The following is an 18676-nucleotide window of genomic DNA, read 5'->3' on the forward strand; positions in this document are numbered from 1 at the left end:
CCTTGCTTCTGCTTTACGCAAACTTACTGCAAATCTGGAGCATCTAATGCTCCTATGACTGGACAATTTTAGGCCCTTTCTGGATTACAAAGTCAGCATGGGATACTCAATGCAAAAGTTTTAACAACAGATAAAATGCTGTAAGGCAATCTTAACAATTTATCAATTCACAAAGCAAAACAAGGGTGACAGAGATTAATTTCTCATCTCTCCTTCCTCAAATCTAAATGATACTGCAGATCACTAGCCTGTCATGCTTAAATAGTGTCACCTGCAACTGAAATGTGCTTAGGTGATTTACAATTTTTACAAAACACAGGGTTGTATACTTATTCCCCCATTTGGACTACTCTAGGGAAAACCACCCATGTAAGTTAGTGCAAGAGCCGGACACTATAAGCAAGAGCCTAGCGATAACCAAGGTTCATCTGTGACAACCATCACTGGCCCTGCCACTCACTCATACCACAAGAACAGGAAAACTTTAGAGCTGGATCACAGAAACAGTAACCAAGGTCAACACTGCCTTCTATTTTCTTGCCCATGAAAACATACTGATTGAGTGAGAAAGCTCAGGCCTGGAGACAGGATAGGAATTGCTGCCACTGTCCAGGATCACATACACATCAGTGGCAAGGCCAGGAATAGACTCAAAATTCCCTGTGCACCTTTTCACCACCTCCCTTCCACTGGTGACCTTTTTTTTCTTCCTCCCTCGCAGCTCCTCCTTTATTTTCTTCCTTTTCTTGCCTGTGGTAACCTACAGAGAGTACTGGATATCAGTTAGGGCTAAACAGGTGGGTAATCTCTAGACTAGATCTACTCAAAATCTATTTTAAAATAAAATGGAATGTTCCCAACATCTTACTCGTTGACTTCCATGTCCTGGTCATCAGAAGACTCATCTTCTCCTAGGACATTTTCAGAATCTGGTTTCCGAATGAGAAAGAACAGAACTGTCCCCACAAGGCTAATAACCGTCAGCGCAATAAACACTGTTCTTCGGTCACTCTCTAAGGAGAAAAAAGAACAAACTAGATAGTATCGACCAAACAATTCCAGAATTAGTATCATAGTACAAGGGTTGCTTATGACTGTCAACACACTTTCTCGTTACATTTTTACTTTAATGCATCAGTAAAAACTTAGGAAAAGGAGATAAATAGGATACCTTCACCTTTGTCTTTCAGTTAGAGAAATACAAATAAGCAAAGAAAAACAGCACAAGAGCTTAATCGCCTTCTTTTAATCAAAGAAGGGTCCAGAGAAAACAACTGAGCATTCAGAAGTCTTCTGAGAACCATATACTCGTGCACAGTATTCTCGTACGCCTGTGCAGAGCATAACCTCCCCTTAGACCCTGAGATGCCACTTAAAGCATAGTCATAACCTATAATCCTAGTTTAATAATAGAAACCAAGCTGGGAGCGGTGGCTCAGGCCTGTAATACCAGCACTTTGGGAGGGTGACGAGAGCGTTGAGACCAGCCTGACCAACATGGAAAAACCGTCTCAACTAAAAATACAAAATTAGCTGGGAGTGGTGGTGCAGGCCTGTAATCCTAGCCACTTGGGAGGCTGAGGCAGGAGAATTGCTTCAACCCAGGAGGCAGAGGTTGCAGTGAGCCAAGATAGCGCCATTGCACTCCAGCCTGGGTAACAAGAGTGAAACTCTGTCTTAAAAATAATAATAATGAATAATATAAACCAAGGAAAAGGCTTACTAAAAGCTAAAATCTGCAAGAACTTGAGGTGTCAGGGTTCATGAGAACAATGCTTGAATAAAGCAATAATGGGTATTTCTGTATAACTCTTATTATGCTTTGAACATATCTAAATAAAGCAACGTGGATAAAACAAACCTGATATCTGAGTTTTCCCTTGCCAGGCAAAATATATGTAGAGATTCCCAAAGAACAAGCTGGGGGAAGAAAAGGGAGGATAGGATGTTGGGAAATTATTTTAATATTTATGATTTTTTAAAAATAATTATTCCCATTATTTGTTGTAAGACAGGGAGAGAGAAGGACATCATTTTTAAAGTATCTACCTGTCCTGGATCATTTAAAAGTATCAACTTCATCTGGACTCTGATAAACTTAATTGCCCCAGATGGAATTCAGACTCCTTCCATGTGACAGTAACCTGATTCAGAGGCACCCTTCAAAGAAGAATTGACTCACTTTGAAACATGTGATTTACTGCAACTCTGGAAATGACTCCCTGGAAATAAGCTTAAGCTAAATTTTAAAGAATCTGTTTCCAAAAATCCATGATTTAGTTATCTGCATCTAATCAGATACTTTCTTTAGCATACTTTCCTGAAGAATCATTCACTTACACACTAGTTTCTTAATATATAACCCTTTAAAATGTAACATTTGCATTTGTTAAGCCTTGTCAAGGCCAAAATTTTAGGCACGGTTCATGAGGGTAATTCCTCAGGAGAGATTCCAGAAATCCAACAGTCAAGAGCAGAATAGCCATTTTGCTTTCTTCTTAAGAAAACATTAAGGCCAAGCGTGGTGGTTCACGCCTGTAATCCCAACACTTTGGGAGCCCAAGGCGGGCGGATTACGAGGTCAGGAGTTCGAGACCAGCCTGGCCAACATAGTGAAACCCCGTCTCTACTAAAAATACCAAAAAAAAATTAGCCGGGTGTGGTGGCGGGCACCTATAATCCCAGCTACTCAGGAGGCTAAGGCAGGAGAATTGCTTGAGCGTGGGAGGCAGAGGTTGCAGTGAGCCGAGATCACGCCACTGCACTCCAGCCCAGGTGACAGTGTCAGACACCGTCTCATTAAAAAAAAAAAAAAAAAAAAAAGGGCCGGGCACGGTGGCTCAAGCCTGTAATCCCAGCACTTTGGGAGGCCGAGATGGGCAGATCACGAGGTCAGGAGATCAAGACCATCCTGGCTAACATGGTGAAACCCCGTCTCTACTAAAAAACACAAAAAACTAGCCGGGCGAGGTGGCGGGCGCCTGTAGTCCCAGCTACTCAGGAGGCTGAGGCAGGAGAATGGCGTAAACCCGGGAGGCGGAGCTTGCAGTGAGCTGAGATCCGTCCACTGCACTCCAGCCTGGGCGACAGAGCGAGACTCCGTCTCAAAAAAAAATTTTAGTATGCTCTATTCGGTATTGGTATAAATAACCCTGAGTAGCTAGTGAGCCAGCATACTCAGCCATCATTACAAGCAATTCTATAAAATTGGAATCATGTCACATTTAGCTAGAACTTAAGTCACGTAACATGGAAGATCCAAATTGTCAAAGACCTAAAAAATGGTATGACAAAAAAAAAAAGAAAGAAAGGAAAGACTGAACTTCAAAAGGGAAATTACCTAGACTGCAGAAGTGCCCAGAAAATTCCACTGTTTCTCCCAATGGTGTGCTCATCCGAATTTATTGTCAGGCAGTTTCCTTGTGCTGTCCAAAGCACTAAAATTCAACCCAAAAGTTTATCAAGAAAAAGAAACTCACTTAGAGTTATATACTAAACACATAAATAATACCCTTAGATAGGCCCCAGAAAAGAAAGCAGATAAGTTAAAAATCAAAATGCTTACCAGCAGCAGCAATTCCAATGAAAACAGAGGCTGTGTAGAAGGACCATGTGAAAGGCTGGATAAAAACGGCAATGTACATGCTAAAATATAACAGGTCAAGGTATTATAGTCAAACGATACCTGAAATAGAGTGCCAATTATGCCTTCTAGGAATCAGTTCTGACATTCTCTTCTTTTAAAACTCAACCTATAAAGGATCGCTCCAGTTTTGAAAAACAGAACACAATCAAGTTTCTCATTTCTTATTTAATTACTTTTTTTGAGACAGGGTCTCACTCTATTGCCTAGGCTGGAATGCAGGGGCACCATTACAGCTCACTGCAACCTCCACCTCCTGGGCTCAAGTCATCCTCCCACCTCAGCCTCGAAAGTAGCTGGGACTACAGGCATGTGCCACCACACCCGGCTAATTTTTTTTTATTTTGGTAGAGACAGGGTTTCACCATGTTGCCCAGGCTGGTCTCAAACTCCTGGACTCAAGTGATCCTTGGCTCAAGCAATACCTTGGCCTCCCAAAGTGTTGGGATTTACAGGTGGGAGCCACTGCGCCTGGCCCATAATTTATTATTTCAAATTTGTAAAATCAGACATTTTACAGGTTTGCAGTGTTCTTTGCCAAGAGCTTAGCACATCATGGAACTATAGTTCTAGAGTTCAGAGAAACATTTAGTTATTTCATTTGAATCCCCACTTATTTTCAGTCAACTGACAGAAAATAAGATTATTTCATAGACGGTTCTTTTCAACCGTCATAGAAAGAGACTTTTGGATACTATTTTTATCAACAGTGAAACAAAAGCAGATATAGATATATCCTATCACATTGGAATATGATATCCCGGCCGGGCGCGGTGGCTCACGCCTGTAATCCCAGCACTTTGGGAGGCCGAGGCGGGCGGATTACGAGGTCAGGAAATCGAGACCATCCTGCCTAACACGGTGAAACCCTGTCTCTACTAAAAATACAAAAAATTAGCCGGGTGTGGTGGCGGGTGCCTGTAGTCCCAGCTACTTGGGAGGCTGAGGTGGGAGAATGGCGTGAACCCGGGAGGCGGAGCTTGCAGTGAGCCGAGACTGCGCCACTGCACTCCAGCCTGGGTGACAGAGCGAGACTCCATCTCCAAAAAAAAAAAAAGAATATGATATCCCTCAGCAACAAGTGCTGAGCCAAAATTCCTAAAACACCACCTATATTTTATTCAGTCCAAGTCTACAAATTACTGTGAAAAGTTTACTATCTACTTGAAAGATCCTGAAAAGTGTTCTAATTAAATAAATGCAAGATTACACTACTCACCTGTAAAATAAACCACTGGCAAACATAGAGAGTTGAGGTCCTACAATGGCAACCACTGACGGTGTAATCAAATTTGAAGCAGAAAACACTCCGTAGATAATAGCCATGCTGCACATATAATACACAAATTGAAAAAAAAAAAAAAAAGAACAAAGCCCTTGTACACTGTGTCACTTTTTAAAATCCATCTGAGTTTATAGATTTTACAATAAACACTTATATTCTTTAGTCAGAATTTATGATAGTCATATCATTAAATTCAATACCATATAAAAGTTTTCATTTGTACAAAATATTGAAGCCCCCCAACTGTGCCTTGGGATCAGTTTGCCTACAACAATACATTTTTTACATACTGGTAAGTCATAGTAACAGGAACTGTGCCAAGTACCTTATACATATTTTCTCTTTTAATCCTAGCAGCACTACAAAGAAGATATTGTTATTATCCTCACGTTAAAGAACAGAAAAAGGAAATACAGTGGGGTTAAGTAATTTGCCAAAAGTCCAGCTGGGTGGCTGGTGAATGTCCACAAACTTAGCCTAGAACTCCTGGCAGCTTCATGACATTTCTCTGCTATAAATAACAGCACAGAGTTACAACTTGCTTGAGCCAGAATTTATTTAACTCAACCTAATGGTCTCACTTGAACATTACTCAGTTACTATTGACCCAGCCCTAGTACATACGTCTTGTATGAAGTGTGACTAAAACCATTTCAAAGGCCCTGAATTCATTTACTAGACACTATTCATAAATACAAAGTAAATTATTCTTTGGTTTTTATGAATCTCTCAAATATCAAATGTGTTTTTGCATTTGTTCTTTAGAACACACATGAAGACATAGTAGTACAAAAAGCTGTGCTACTAATCACTTAGAAAAACGGATAGTAACATCCCTTCATTCTCAAATATGACATACAAGGCTTAGGATAGGGATAAAGAACCAAGTATAAGTTATGGATTTGTTGGGGGTCGAGGGGGGTGCCATGATCCAGTCTCTAACTCTAGAGAAATTAGGAACCTGTTTCTATAGCTCAATGTAGCCATTCCACGGCACGTATTTCAAAACATGTTGTACACAACAAATAATATGCAATTTTCATTTGTCAATTAAAAAATCTAATTTTAAAAACGAAAAACCTGTTTGTGCATATATATCGGTACATATTACATTCCCAGCTCCAATTACAAGGTTCTAGTGACTTATGAAGATCTTTTCATTTTACCCATCTGTAAAATTGGTACTAAACACCTTAACGAAAATCTAAAAGCTCCTGACATACGTATATTAATCGTTATGAAATTACAAAACCAGAAGAACCAAATGCTCAAGAATCACAACATCTTCTGTTCAGGACTAGGAATTCTAATCACGACAATACTAGAGTGCTTATTCAATGCCACGCACTGTGCCCAGAGACGCATTGTCTGAGCTAGGAAATTGGGCTCGTGGAAACACTTGCCTAAGATAACAGTGCAATAAATACCTTGTAAAGTCAGGATTTCAAACCTAGTGTCTAATTCCACAGGAAACCTAAACTCATCAGCTTTATTCTATTACGTTCTCTCAGTCTAGGTACGGAGAAGAGAAAATGCAATCACCACTAATTCAATCGCAACATTCTATTGCTGGTGATTCTGATCAGATTTAAGCAACTACTGTTAAATATAAAACAAAATCAATCATACGGTACAATACCTGGTATATCCACTGCCGTGAAAATCTGTGCTATTTAAACTCCTGATGACCGTTTGCTGTGTGGAAGATAAAACTCATCAACGAAAACGTTTTCCAGTCTCCCTCCCCCACTTCGGAAGTGTGACTCCAAGTACTCAGCAAGAGAATAAAGTAAAAGTTCATAATGTACCTAACACTGAAGTCCATTATGAGAAAAGAAAAAGGACAACATAACTGGAGAAGGCAAACCAATGACAGGGACGGGGGAGGACAACCAGCTGTAACTACGCCTTGGGTTTCCTTCCTTAACCATCCAAGTACTAAGGAAGAGCTTAATGCAGACAAGAAATAAAATAGGTTAACATCCAAACCCCTAATCAAATCAGATAAACGGTAATGCTTAACTCCCCCATATAAGAGAATGTCTGACACAAGAAATCAAACCTAATCATAATAAATGAGGAAGCCTGGGTGGGAAAAATAAAAGATGCAATTAAAGCGCGCTATTAGATATAATTAACGTTTATTATCATTTCTGTAATGCATTATGATGGGCACTTCAAAGGAGGGAGGACAGATTCCAACTCACCGCCACATTTCCACAAGTTTGAAAGGCAGTGAACATAAACATAAAGGCAACTCCTAAAATAATGATGTTGAAAAGCTTTTTAGATTCCGGGGACATTTTGGCTCAGCTCTGCCGGAGGCAGCAGCCCAGGGCAGTCAGCTCTCCTCGAGGCGAAGCCACTGACAATCCTAGAGAAAGAAATGAGATGGTGAGTGGAGAAGGCAGATGCAGGAGCCAGGCAGCCAAGCTGTCAACTTCCAGTTCCTGGATCAGAATCCCAGGTTTAGGGCGCAGTTCTCCCCACCGGCAGTTAGATTATTCCTAAGAAGCGATCCGAGTACGGAAGAGCACAACCCCCGGCGAAGCCCCAAGAACGTGGCCGCTCCAGGTTGAGGGGCCCACGAAGGGGATTAAAGGGCCAAGGGCGAGCCCCAGCAGCCGGCGCGGCCCCGCCCTCCCGGCCTCACTCACTGCGGTCAGGCGACCGGGTCACCTGACCGCAGCATCGGCGCCGTCCGCTCGGCCCGCTGGGAAACGTAGTCCCGGATGGCCTGGCACGCGCAGGCGCTCCGCGAGGACTCCCCACCGCCAGGACGCAGAGCCGACTGAGCTCGCGGGCTCTGGCGAAAGGGTATTGGGAAGCAGACCCCGGCGAAGAGTAGTCAGGAGCTGTTGGACGGGGCCGAGAGACGACGTAGTGGAGTCTGAAGGGGCCGGGGTCACAGGGAGAGGCATATGAGGGCAGAAGCACCCTTCTCACAGACGGGGCTGACGGTTGAGCAAAAAAGGGGCGTGAACTTTGAGTATTTGCATGAAAAGAAGGTGGAGCCCAGATGGGGAGCACCTCCTCTTCCTCCTGCCCGAGCGCGGTCGTCCTGCCTCCCAGGCGGAAAAAGCATTTCGCGGGCTTTCCAACTGCCCGCTAATTCCGCTCCCCCTCCCTCCAGCCGTGACTCCGCGCTTTTTGGCCCGCCCGCCGGGCTGTGCGCAGGCGCTTCGGGTAGGGGCGGGGCGCGCGTCATGGACGTTACTGGGGGGGCACGGCAGGCCAATCAGAGGATTTCATTTCCGGGTGGCGCGGGCGCCATTTTGTGAGGAGCGATATAAACGGGCGCTGGGGCCGGCCACCCGCTCAGTTGTTGCTCAGGTGCGCTCGCTGGCGGAGCTTTTCTGCCGTGTTTTCCTGCAAGGCCTTTCCCAGCGTCCCCACGCGGAAAGCAACTGCATAAGAGGCGAGGCGTCGCACCGCCCAGAGCTGAGGAAGTCGGCGCCAGTTCGTGGGGCTCCGGGCCGCCAGTCAGAGCCATGAGCTACGGCCGCCCCCCTCCCGATGTGGAGGGTATGACCTCCCTCAAGGTGGACAACCTGACCTACCGCACCTCACCCGACACGCTGAGGCGCGTCTTCGAAAAGTACGGGCGCGTTGGCGACGTGTACATCCCGCGGGACCGCTACACCAAGGAGTCCCGCGGCTTCGCCTTCGTCCGCTTCCACGACAAGCGGGACGCCGAGGACGCTATGGATGCCATGGACGGAGCCGTGCTGGACGGCCGCGAGCTGCGGGTGCAAATGGCGCGCTACGGCCGCCCCCCGGACTCACACCACAGCCGCCGGGGACCGCCACCCCGCAGGTATGGGGGCGGTGGCTACGGACGCCGGAGCCGCAGGTAAACGGGGCTGAGGGGACCGCGGGAGGCGGGGCGGGGCGCGCGGGAGGCCCGGGCGGCCTCACAAAGGTCCGCGGCGAAGCACGTGGTGCGGGCCCGGACGGGGCGGGGGCTGCACGCCGCGTCCCGGACCCTGCGGCCGCCCCACGAGCTTCCGCCGTCGGCGACCCGGGAGTGGCCGGGGTGTGGGCGGCGCGGGGCGGAGGACCCCGCCTCGCGACTGGGGAAATGGCGTCTGGCGGCGAGATAATGGCGGCCTGGGCGGGAGCGCGCGGGCGGGGCCGGCCCCGCTGCCTGGAATTAACCCCGCTGTGCTTGCTCGTCCCGCCTGCAGCCCTAGGCGGCGTCGCCGCAGCCGATCCCGGAGTCGGAGCCGTTCCAGGTCCCGCAGCCGATCTCGCTACAGCCGCTCGAAGTCTCGGTCCCGCACTCGCTCTCGCTCTCGGTCGACCTCCAAGTCCAGATCCGCGCGAAGGTCCAAGTCCAAGTCCTCCTCGGTCTCCAGATCTCGCTCGCGGTCCAGGTCCCGATCTCGGTCCAGGAGTCCTCCGCCGGTGTCCAAGAGGGAATCCAAATCCAGGTCGCGATCCAAGAGTCCTCCTAAGAGTCCTGAAGAGGAAGGAGCTGTGTCCTCTTAAGAAAATGGTAATGTCTGGGAATCCGAGACACAACCCTAATTCATAAATGGGATTTGGGGTAGGTCTTTTTGAGCCGTGTTAATGTAAGAATGACTCCTGTCGTTAGGAGTGCTGCTCGGAGGTTACTCACCTTTGGGAGTAATACTGAAGAGAGGGGTCTGCAGAAAGGATGTGTATGAAGCTTAGATAATAATGGCTGTTTCATAAACTGTTTGAGACCTATTAATGAAAATGACTATTTCTTGCTGTTTTTATCCAACGTCTGCATTTTCCCCCTTTAAAGCTGCGGTCTCCTGTTTGATAAAAGAATATTGGCCAGTATTGCAGATTTTAACTGATTTGGCTGATCCTCCAGGGACCAGTTTCTGTGGGCGTGTATTGGAGCAGGTTTGTCTTTAAATGTTAAAGATGCACTATCCTCTTAGAGAAACAATCAGTTCAACTATTGTTGTACTGACTGGGACTTCATATTCTAATGGATGTGGCAAACGAATTGCAGTAAGAAGCAGTGAACATTTGGAACCCCAAAAGAAAGTTACAGGTATTGCACTGGGTGGGGAAAGGATAGTGTGTCTTTAACTCTTAAATTGTTTGGTCCTATTTTTTAAAAAGGAAAGGGCCCTAAGTAGCTCAGATATTAAAGTAGTATTCTCAATTACCAATGTTTCATTTGAAACAATTTATCTTAATGAAATATAGACCAATTCTCTCATTTCGAGTTGTTTTTGTTTGGATACAGCCCTTTTTTTTTTTTTTTTTTTTTTTCTTTTTTTTTTTTTTTCTTCCCCTTACCTTTCTTCACCTTGGTTATTTGGCCAGGAATATGTAAATTCAAACTTGTACATGCTGATGGTAGCCTTTGTGAAATTTTCCTAATTGGGCCTTTAAAAAACATGGCTGGGTGGAACATTTCTGTACCCTACTGGTTTCACCAGAGCCTTAGTAAGTACATGCCTGAAACTGAAACCATGTGCACTTTAATGGAAGGTGAGCTGAACTTCTTTCTTTTCAAACCTAGATGTATCGGCAAGCAGTGTAAACGGAGGACTTGGGGAAAAAGGACCACATACTCAGTCCATCGAAGAAGAGTCCTTGGAACAAGCAACTGGCTATTGAAAAGGTTATTTTGTAACATTTGTCTAACTTTTTACTTGTTTAAGCTTTGCCTCAGTTGGCAAACTTCATTTTATGTGCCATTTTGTTGCTGTTATTCAAATTTCTTGTAATTTAGTGAGGTGAACGACTTCAGATTTCATTATTGGATTTGGATATTTGAGGTAAAATTTCATTTTGTTACATAGTGCTGACTTTTTTTGTTTGAAATTAAACAGATTGGTAACCTAATTTGTGGCCTCCTGACTTTTAAGGAAAACGTGTGCAGCCATTACACACAGCCTAAAGCTGTCAAGAGATTGACTCAGCATTGCCTTCATTCCTTAAAATTAAAAACCTACAAAAGTTGGTGTAAATTTGTATATGTTATTTACCTTCAGATCTAAATGGTAATCTGAACCCAAATTTGTATAAAGACTTTTCAGGTGAAAAGACTTGATTTTTTGAAAGGATTGTTTATCAAACACAATTCTAATCTCTTCTCTTATGTATTTTTGTGCACTAGGCGCAGTTGTGTAGCAGTTGAGTAATGCTGGTTAGCTGTTAAGGTGGCGTGTTGCAGTGCAGAGTGCTTGGCTGTTTCCTGTTTTCTCCCGATTGCTCCTGTGTAAAGATGCCTTGTCGTGCAGAAACAAATGGCTGTCCAGTTTATTAAAATGCCTGACAACTGCACTTCCAGTCACCCGGGCCTTGCATATAAATAACGGAGCATACAGTGAGCACATCTAGCTGATGATAAATACACCTTTTTTTCCCTCTTACCCCTAAAAATGGTAAATCTGATCATATCTACATGTATGAACTTAACATGGAAAATGTTAAGGAAGCAAATGGTTGTAACTTTGTAAGTACTTATAACATGGTGTATCTTTTTGCTGATGAATATTCTGTATTATAACCATTGTTTCTGTAGTTTAATTAAAACATTTTCTTGGTGTTAGCTTTTCTCAGAATATGTCCTGGTCTTTTTTTCCCCCATTTATTTGAAGGAACTATGCAATTTTGTGATTGTTGCTGACTGCATAGTATGGAAGTGGAATGTTTAGTGCCTATCATTTCCTAAGTTAAAGTGGAAATGCCAGTTGAACACCTAAAAGCAATGCTTTAATGTGGCACTTTTGAGGTTGTGATACCCCCTTCTCAACCTAATTTATATCCTATTTAATGACAAAGGAACAATCCGAGTACTTGTAATATGTATTTTAATTTTTGTTTCATATGAGTTAATGTAAGTGTTGTCTAAGTGACATCAAAATCTGATGCAAACAGACTTGACCATCTTCAGACCCACTGCATTCTCAAGCTGAAGTGGTCTGCTCATAGTTTGTGTGCCAGGTTGCTCATCAGTATTGATATTGTCCCAGAACAGGTTGTAGGTGTAATTCAGAGAGTGTCCTTTGCAAAGGAAATGACCAGCATTTCAACTGTATGTCTTCCTGGAAGGGCAGATTCTGCTATATCTTCTTTGTCTGCATCAAAAGATTCCAGAGGAATATGGACACATTTCATATCCCATTTGTAGAGTAAAGCTTCAAGTGACCAGTCAGCACTTAAAAAAAAAATAAATGGTTTTTTTAAAGTCATGCCTTTTCTGTTTTGCTTCAGATATATTTTATTAAATTATACATTGCATGGGTAGAGTAGAGTAAGGCTTAAGTTACATACAAAAAGTAAGTTAGGGTTATCCATACTTGCCTTCTAACTTGATAAGTAGACCACAATTGGACCTTGGGGTTCTTGTGCATCAAAAAATATATTGTAGTTAAAATGTCTTCAAAATCTGAGAAGAAAGGATTTATGAATGGACTTTCATACAGCATCGCTGGCCAAATGTACTATTGAGCCAAAAAAGTTTACCTTCTGGTTCAAAGAACACATCAGATGCAAGGATAATATCTTGTGGTGGTAGAGCCAGAAGATCCCAAGATACATGACCCCATGTGAGTCCTACCACCTGCAGCTGTGGCAGGTTATTCATTTGGCAGCTTTGCCGACAGACTTCCAGACAGTGAGGCAGTTCTGAGCTGTCTGACAGTATTACTTCTGCACCACATTTGGCAGCCAAAATTCCTGGAAGGCTCACTCCAGCTCCAATCTAGTTAGAAAAGATGGCATTTAACAATTATACTTGGAACTGCAAAAAATTGGGAATCTTAGTACTTTTTCATTCTTTCATTTTTAAGTGAGCATAGTCAATCTTTCTGGGTTTCTTTCTGTAAAATGTGTACCATAACATTACTATAAACATGGCAAAAGTGCATTCCTTATGAATCGACTGTGCTAAAGGGTAAAAGCTGAACCCTTCAATTTTAACATTAAAGGGCCATGTATCGTAACTGGCAGTTAATTGCTATGCACACAGTAGTAGTTTTGGGGCACTTGATTCCTCTGCCATGATTTTCATTTTTGGGTTTTTTTGTCTGTTTTGTTTTTTGTTTTTGAGATGGAGTCTTGCTCTGTTCCCCAGGCTAGAGTGCAGTGGTGCAATTTCGGCTCACCGCAACCTCTACTTCCCGGGTTCCAGTGATTCTCCTGCTTCAGCCTGCTGAGTAGCTGTCTACCAAGCCCAGCTAATTTTTTTTTTTTTTTTTTTTTTTTTGAGACAAGTGTTTCATTCTTGTTGCCCAGGCTGGAGTTCAATCTTGGCTCACTGCAATCTCCGCCTCCTGTGTTTGAGCAATTCTCCTGCCTCAGCCTCCCAAGTAGCTGGGATTACAGGCGTGCACCAAGCCCAGCTAATTTTACATTTCTTTAGTAGAGACAGGGTTTCTCCATGTTGGTCAGGCTGGTCTCGAACTCCAAACCTCAGGTGATCAACCTGTCTTGGCCACCCAAAGAGCTGGGATTACAGGCGTGAGCCATGATGGCCAGCCACCTAGCTAGTATTTTGTACTTTTTAGTAGAGACAGGGTTTCACCATGTTGGCCAGGCTGGTCTTGAACGCCTGACCTCAAGTGATCTGCCAGCCTCAGTCTCTCAAAGTGCTGGGATTACAGGCATAAGCCACAGCACTTGGCCTAGTTTTTACTTCTGTTAGCATGTTCTATAGTTGATTGCTCTTCGTAGCTAAAACCTAACAAGTCTGTAACATGGCTTTCTAGTAAAGATTTTCCAGTTGGGCCTTGAAAGTGGCAAGACGCTTTGTAGACACTAAGAAATAATACCAGAGAATGCCTTCATAAGTATTAGCATAAACAGAAGCTTCCCATTTTCCAGTTCAAGGAAGGACATAGAGATTAATTCTGAGTGCCTAGCAATTACAACTAGGGCCAGAGGTGTGTGCCAAATCCTACCCCTAATTTCATTTACTTGGTGTAGTAAAAGTTACGAGTGGGATGTTAAGCTTCTGGTTTGTCTATTTAGCCTTTGGTCTTAAGTATGGTGTGAAAGTCTATTTCTGCAAATGTGGTAAAATTTGTTTTTCCAAGCTTTCACCAGTCTGAGGCCAGATAGGTTAGAAAGAGAATGGGATACATTTTTTACACTAATCTCAACATTTCCAAAACCAGAAAGGGCTATACTACGGTCTGAATGTTTGTGTTCACCCAAAATTCATATGTTCAAATCCTAATTACCCATCTGATGCGAGCCTTGGGGGGCAATTACATAAAGGCAGAGTTCTCATGATTAGTGCCCCTATAAAAGGCGCTGGAGAGTTGCCTTGCTTCTTAAGGCACTTAAGAACACAGAGGGTACTGAACTAGAATTCTGGCCCTCACCAGACACTGAACCTGTAAGGACTTTGATCCTGGGACTTCACTGCCTCCAGAACTGAGACACAAATGTCTTTATTTTTAGATTTTTGAGATGCAGTCTTGCTCTGTCGCCCAGGCTGGAGTGCAGCGGCATGATCTCAGCTCACTCCAACTTCCACCTCCCGGGTTCAAGCGATTCTCCTACCTCAGCTTCCTGAGTAGCTGGGACTACAGGCATGTGCCACCAGGCCTGGCTAATTTTTTCTATTTATAGTAAAGATGGGGTTTCACCATGTCGGCTAGGCTGGTCTTGAACTCCTGACCTCAGCTGATCTGCCCACATTGGCCTCCCAAAGTGCTGGGATTACAGGCGTGAGCCACAGTGCCCGGCCAGAGACATAAATTTCTGTTATTTATAAGCTATCCAGTTTATGGTATTTTGTTACAGCAACCTGAATGTAAAAAGCCTGCATGACACTGCTGGGACACCTAAAACAATGGCCTTAAAGACTGCCACAGCCGTGGAAGGGATTCAGGGGCTTCATCTAGAATAGCGGTCAGCAAACTAAAGGGCTAGAGAGTAAATATTTTAGGCTTTGTGGTTCACCTATAGTCTCTAACACTTCTTTCTTTTTTCTTAGAGACAGGGTTTCACTATGTTGACCAGGCTGGTATCAAAATCCTGGGCTCAAGAGATCGTCCCACCTCAACCTTCCAAAGTACCAGGATTACAGGTGTGAGCCATCACACCCAGTGTCTTTTTTAAAAAACCACTTCTTTTTTTTTTTTTTTTTTTTTGAGACGGAGTCTCGCTCTGTTGCCCAGGCTGGAGCGCAGTGGCCGGATCTCAGCTCACTGCAAGCTCCGCCTCCCGGGTTCACGCCATTCTCCTGCCTCAGCCTCCCAAGTAGCTGGGATTACAGGCATGCACCACCGTGCCTGGCTAATTTTTCTATTTTTAGTAGAGAAGGGGTTTCACCATGTTGGCCAGGCTGGTCTCAAACTCCTGACCTCAAATGATGCCCCCGCCTCGGCCTCCCAAAATGCTGGGATTACAGGCGTGAGCCACCGTGCCCAGCCAAAAAAACCACTTTTTAAATGAAAAAAAGTTCCAGGATTATCTCTGTACCTTAAGACAAAAACAAAACAACATTCTTAGCTCACAGACCTTACAAACTAGTTAAATTACCCGATTTAAAAATACTTAACAAAAGCTAATAACAAGCAATATACACATGTAAACTTAACACATCTGAACATAACCCAGAACTCTGGAAACTTCAGGGGCATTTGTACCTCTAAGATGGCCTTGCCTGGCAGAGATCTTCTGTGAAACCAAAGGTACTGGGCCAGGACCACAGCACAGGGCCAAACATACATTCCATACTGGAGATGCAGGACCTGAAAAGAATGTTTTTGTGTGCCATAAATAATTTAGCTGCTGGAAGTTGGAATCATTTATACAGCAATTTCTGTCAGGCATTGGCATCCATTACAAAAATGGCAACCCTGTTCACCAATCCATGACCTTTGGGAATATAAAACTGCAATGCAATGTGATAGAAACTCTTGATAGCATTCTTCATTCAAAAAGTGCTTCTAGTGTCAGAGTATCAGGGACCATTCTTAGACTGGGGATGTAGCTCTCCCTGAGCACATACCCTACTGTAGAGAGACAGGCAATGAGCAAGCAAATAAGTTTTAGTTAGGGGCCGGGTGCGGTGGCTCACGCCTGTGATCCCAGCACTTCGAGAGGCTGAGGCAGGCGGATCACCTGAGGTCAGGAGTTTGAGACCAGCCAAATTAACACAGTGAGACCCCCGTCTCTACTAAAAATACAAAAAAATTCGCCGGGCGTGGTGGCACGTGCCTGTAATCCCAGCGACTCGGGAGGCTGAGGCGGGAAAATCGCTCGAACACCGGAGGTGGAGGTTGCAATGAGCCGAGATTGCGCCACTGCACTCCAGCCTGGGAAACAGTGACACTACGTTTCAAAAAAAAAAAAAAAAAAAAAAACCACAGGCCGGGCGCGGTGGGTCACGCCTGTAATCCCAGCACTTTGGGAAGCCGAGGCGGGCAGATCATGAGGTCAGGAGATCGAGACCATCCTGGCTAACACGGTGAAACCCCGTCTCTACTAAGAATACAAAAAAAATTAGCCGGGCGTGTTGGTGGGCACCTGTAATCCCAGCTACTCCGGAAGCTGAGGCAGGAGAATGGCGTGAACCCGGGAGGCAGAGCTTGCGGTGAGCCGAGATCATGCCACTGCACTCCAGTTTGGGTGACAGAGCAAGACTCCAACTCCAAAAAAGAAAAAAAAAAAAGAAAAGAGGCTTCTATTCTCACAGGCAGTACCATCACCCCCTACATTTAGGAGGAAATGCAAGTGTATTTAAACGTGAAGCCAGCCAGGCACGGTGGCTCACGCCTATAATCCCAGCACTTTGGAAGGCCGAGGGGGGTGGATCACCTGAGGTCAGGAGTTCAAGACCAGCTTGGCCAACACGGCAAAACCCCGTCTCCACTAAAAATACAAAAATTAGCCAGGCATGATGGCGGGCGCCTGTAATCCCAGCTACTGGAGAGGCTGAGGCAAGAGAATCACTTGAACCCAGGAGGCGGAGGTTGCAGTGGGCCGAGATCGTGCCATTGCACTGCAATCTGGGCGACAGGGTGAGACTCCATCTCCAAAAAAAAAAGAAAAAAAAAAATCCCTGAAGCCAGATTAGGTGTGGTGGCCAACACCTGTAGTCTGTTACTTGAAAGGCTGAGGTGGATCACTTGAGCCCGAGGTTGAGGTTGCAGTGAGCCCACCACTGCACTCCAGGGCAAGAGAGCCGGCGTCTGGGTCAAAAACAAAAAAACGTGAAGCTGTTTGGAGACAATCAGAAATAGCCTCCACTCCAATCTTTTGGTTTTTTTCCTCTTTTTGACAAGGTCTTGCTCTGTTGCTCATGCCTGAGTGCAGTGGCCTGATCACAGCTCACAGCAGCCTTGACCTCTCTGGCTCAAGCAATCCTCCCACCTCAGCCTCCGGAATAGCTGGAACTACAGGCACACGCCACCATGCCTGACTAATTTTTCTATCTTTTGTAGAGACGTAGTTTCACTATATTGCCCAGGATGGTCTCAAACTCCTGGTCCCAAGCGATCCTCCCGCCTCTGCCTGCCATTTAACTTCTCTAAAGCTGTTTCTTCAGCATGGGACATGCCTCACAGGCTGCTGTTAAAACCAAATGAAATACAGCAACGTGAAAGTGCTTTGAAAAACCGAAGACAGGCAGGGCATGGTGGCTCACTCCTGTAATCCCAGCACTTAGGCAGGCGGGAGGATCACTTGAACCCGGGAGTTGGAGGTTGCAGTGAGCTCTGATCGCGCCACTGCGCTCCAGCCTGGGCGCCAGAGCGAGACAGTGTCTCAAAAAAAAGAAAAGAAAAAGAATTATCATTGAGAGTTTTGTGGCTGCTATGAGCTTAGAGAAAGAAGCGAGGTCCAACCGAAAAAACTATTAGGGCACCAAATAAAACTGGAAACCCTGGTCCCAAAACACACACAAAAGTGAGAGACAAGGATGAATCAAGAAACCCTTGAACAAGATCAAAAGAAGCATTAGAGGTCAGTCAAGAATGTCACTTTCCTGGAAGGAGAGATTCGATGTGGAGAAAGCCGGCCCGGCGCGGAAGCTAACGCCTGTAATCCTAGCACTGTGGGAGGTCGAGGCGGGAGGATCACTTAAGCTTACAGTTCGAGACCAGCCTGACCAACATAGTGACCAGGGTCACTTCTTGGCAGGGTCTCCAAAATTCTTACTGAGAGACATTTAATGCACCGAAGGGACTCATAGTCGACGTTTTCGCTCCGGGGGCCAACCTAAAGCAGGAAGCTGCGCAGCTGAGCGTCCGCATCCCGCCGTCCCTCAGGACCCCAGCCAAGTCAGCCGAGAACCGCTCCTGCCCTCAGGCGCCTCCCGGCGGGTGCTGCTACACGCACCTGCGGGACGTGAACCTCCAGGACGGCCCCGTCGGCTCCCGGGCCCGGCTCCTCCGAGAATCGAAAGCGCTGGGCCCGGACCTCCTGTCCTCGGAAATCGTGCTCGCTCAGGGGGGCGTCGTTGGGCCCCGGGTGGGCGGGGGACCGTGGAAGGCTCCGGGCTGCCAGGCTGCGCAAGCGGGAAGCCCCGGGCCACGTGGCTGTAGCACCTGACTGCAAGAAGGGGAAAGCACGGCGCTGGTGATAACCCTGCCGCGCTGCAAGCGAAGAAACCCCGGAGCAAGGCGAAGGAGACACAGATGCGCAAGACTGGCAACCGGAGGCTGGCGCGACCGGAAGTGATGCGCACAGCGGCCGCGCGGGAGGGGCGGGGCGGGGCGGGGCGGGGCGGGGCGGGGCGGGGCAGTGACGCAGCCGACGTGACCTTCCCAACATGGCGAAGGCCCGCCGTGTGTGAG

General features: G+C 45.7%; 3 protein-coding genes across 14 annotated transcripts in view; 1 reads left to right on the top strand and 2 right to left on the bottom strand.

Annotated features, from left to right (window-relative positions):
- The window catches only part of MFSD11 (major facilitator superfamily domain containing 11), a 52215-nt gene extending 44157 nt beyond the window's left edge, over positions 1-8058 (bottom strand). For 2 of the 5 annotated variants that reach the window (XR_012088835.1, XM_037993919.2), the window contains exons 1-7: positions 7136-7583; positions 6568-6623; positions 4863-4970; positions 3566-3645; positions 3341-3437; positions 1862-1920; positions 869-1013 (exon numbers count right to left, since the gene is read on the bottom strand). Coding sequence is in view for 4 of the 5 variants with exons in the window: in XM_037993919.2 (XP_037849847.1) it covers positions 869-1013; positions 1862-1920; positions 3341-3437; positions 3566-3645; positions 4863-4970; positions 6568-6623; positions 7136-7231 (641 nt within the window). In the remaining variant the exon portion in view is untranslated. The other 3 variants (XM_008011616.3, XM_008011617.3, XM_008011615.3) reach the window with 3 other exon arrangements.
- Positions 8059-8173: 115 nt separating this feature from the next.
- SRSF2 (serine and arginine rich splicing factor 2) lies at positions 8174-11482 on the top strand. 6 transcript variants are annotated; one of them, XR_005238868.2, is made up of 4 exons: positions 8248-8781; positions 9116-9426; positions 9703-9806; positions 10438-11482. XR_005238868.2 is itself a non-coding variant. In XM_008011624.3 (3 exons), exons 1-2 carry the CDS (start codon positions 8420-8422, stop codon positions 9417-9419), a joined length of 666 nt encoding a protein of 221 aa, XP_008009815.1. In that variant the 5' UTR covers positions 8174-8419; the 3' UTR covers positions 9420-9426; positions 10438-11482. The 6 variants fall into 6 exon arrangements, 3 of the variants coding, with proteins under 3 accessions (XP_008009815.1, XP_072861094.1, XP_072861093.1); XR_005238869.2 differs by lacking the exon at positions 9703-9806 and having other exon boundaries at positions 8253-8781; positions 10438-10539; positions 11038-11482; XM_008011624.3 differs by lacking the exon at positions 9703-9806 and having other exon boundaries at positions 8174-8781.
- Positions 10796-18558, bottom strand: METTL23 (methyltransferase 23, arginine). 3 transcript variants are annotated; one of them, XM_008011620.3, is made up of 5 exons: positions 18219-18558; positions 15541-15628; positions 12390-12627; positions 12228-12312; positions 10796-12081 (listed from the first exon to the last, which is right to left on the bottom strand). In XM_008011620.3, the coding sequence occupies exons 2-5, from the start codon at positions 15610-15612 to the stop codon at positions 11916-11918; spliced, it is 561 nt and encodes a 186-aa protein (XP_008009811.1). In that variant the 5' UTR covers positions 15613-15628; positions 18219-18558; the 3' UTR covers positions 10796-11915. The 3 variants fall into 3 exon arrangements, with proteins under 3 accessions (XP_008009811.1, XP_072861095.1, XP_072861096.1); XM_073004994.1 differs by having other exon boundaries at positions 15524-15628; XM_073004995.1 differs by lacking the exon at positions 15541-15628.
- Positions 18559-18676: the final 118 nt, after the last annotated feature.

This window comes from Chlorocebus sabaeus, chromosome 16 (assembly GCF_047675955.1).
Source record: "Chlorocebus sabaeus isolate Y175 chromosome 16, mChlSab1.0.hap1, whole genome shotgun sequence".
NCBI classification, from domain to species: domain Eukaryota; kingdom Metazoa; phylum Chordata; class Mammalia; order Primates; family Cercopithecidae; genus Chlorocebus; species Chlorocebus sabaeus.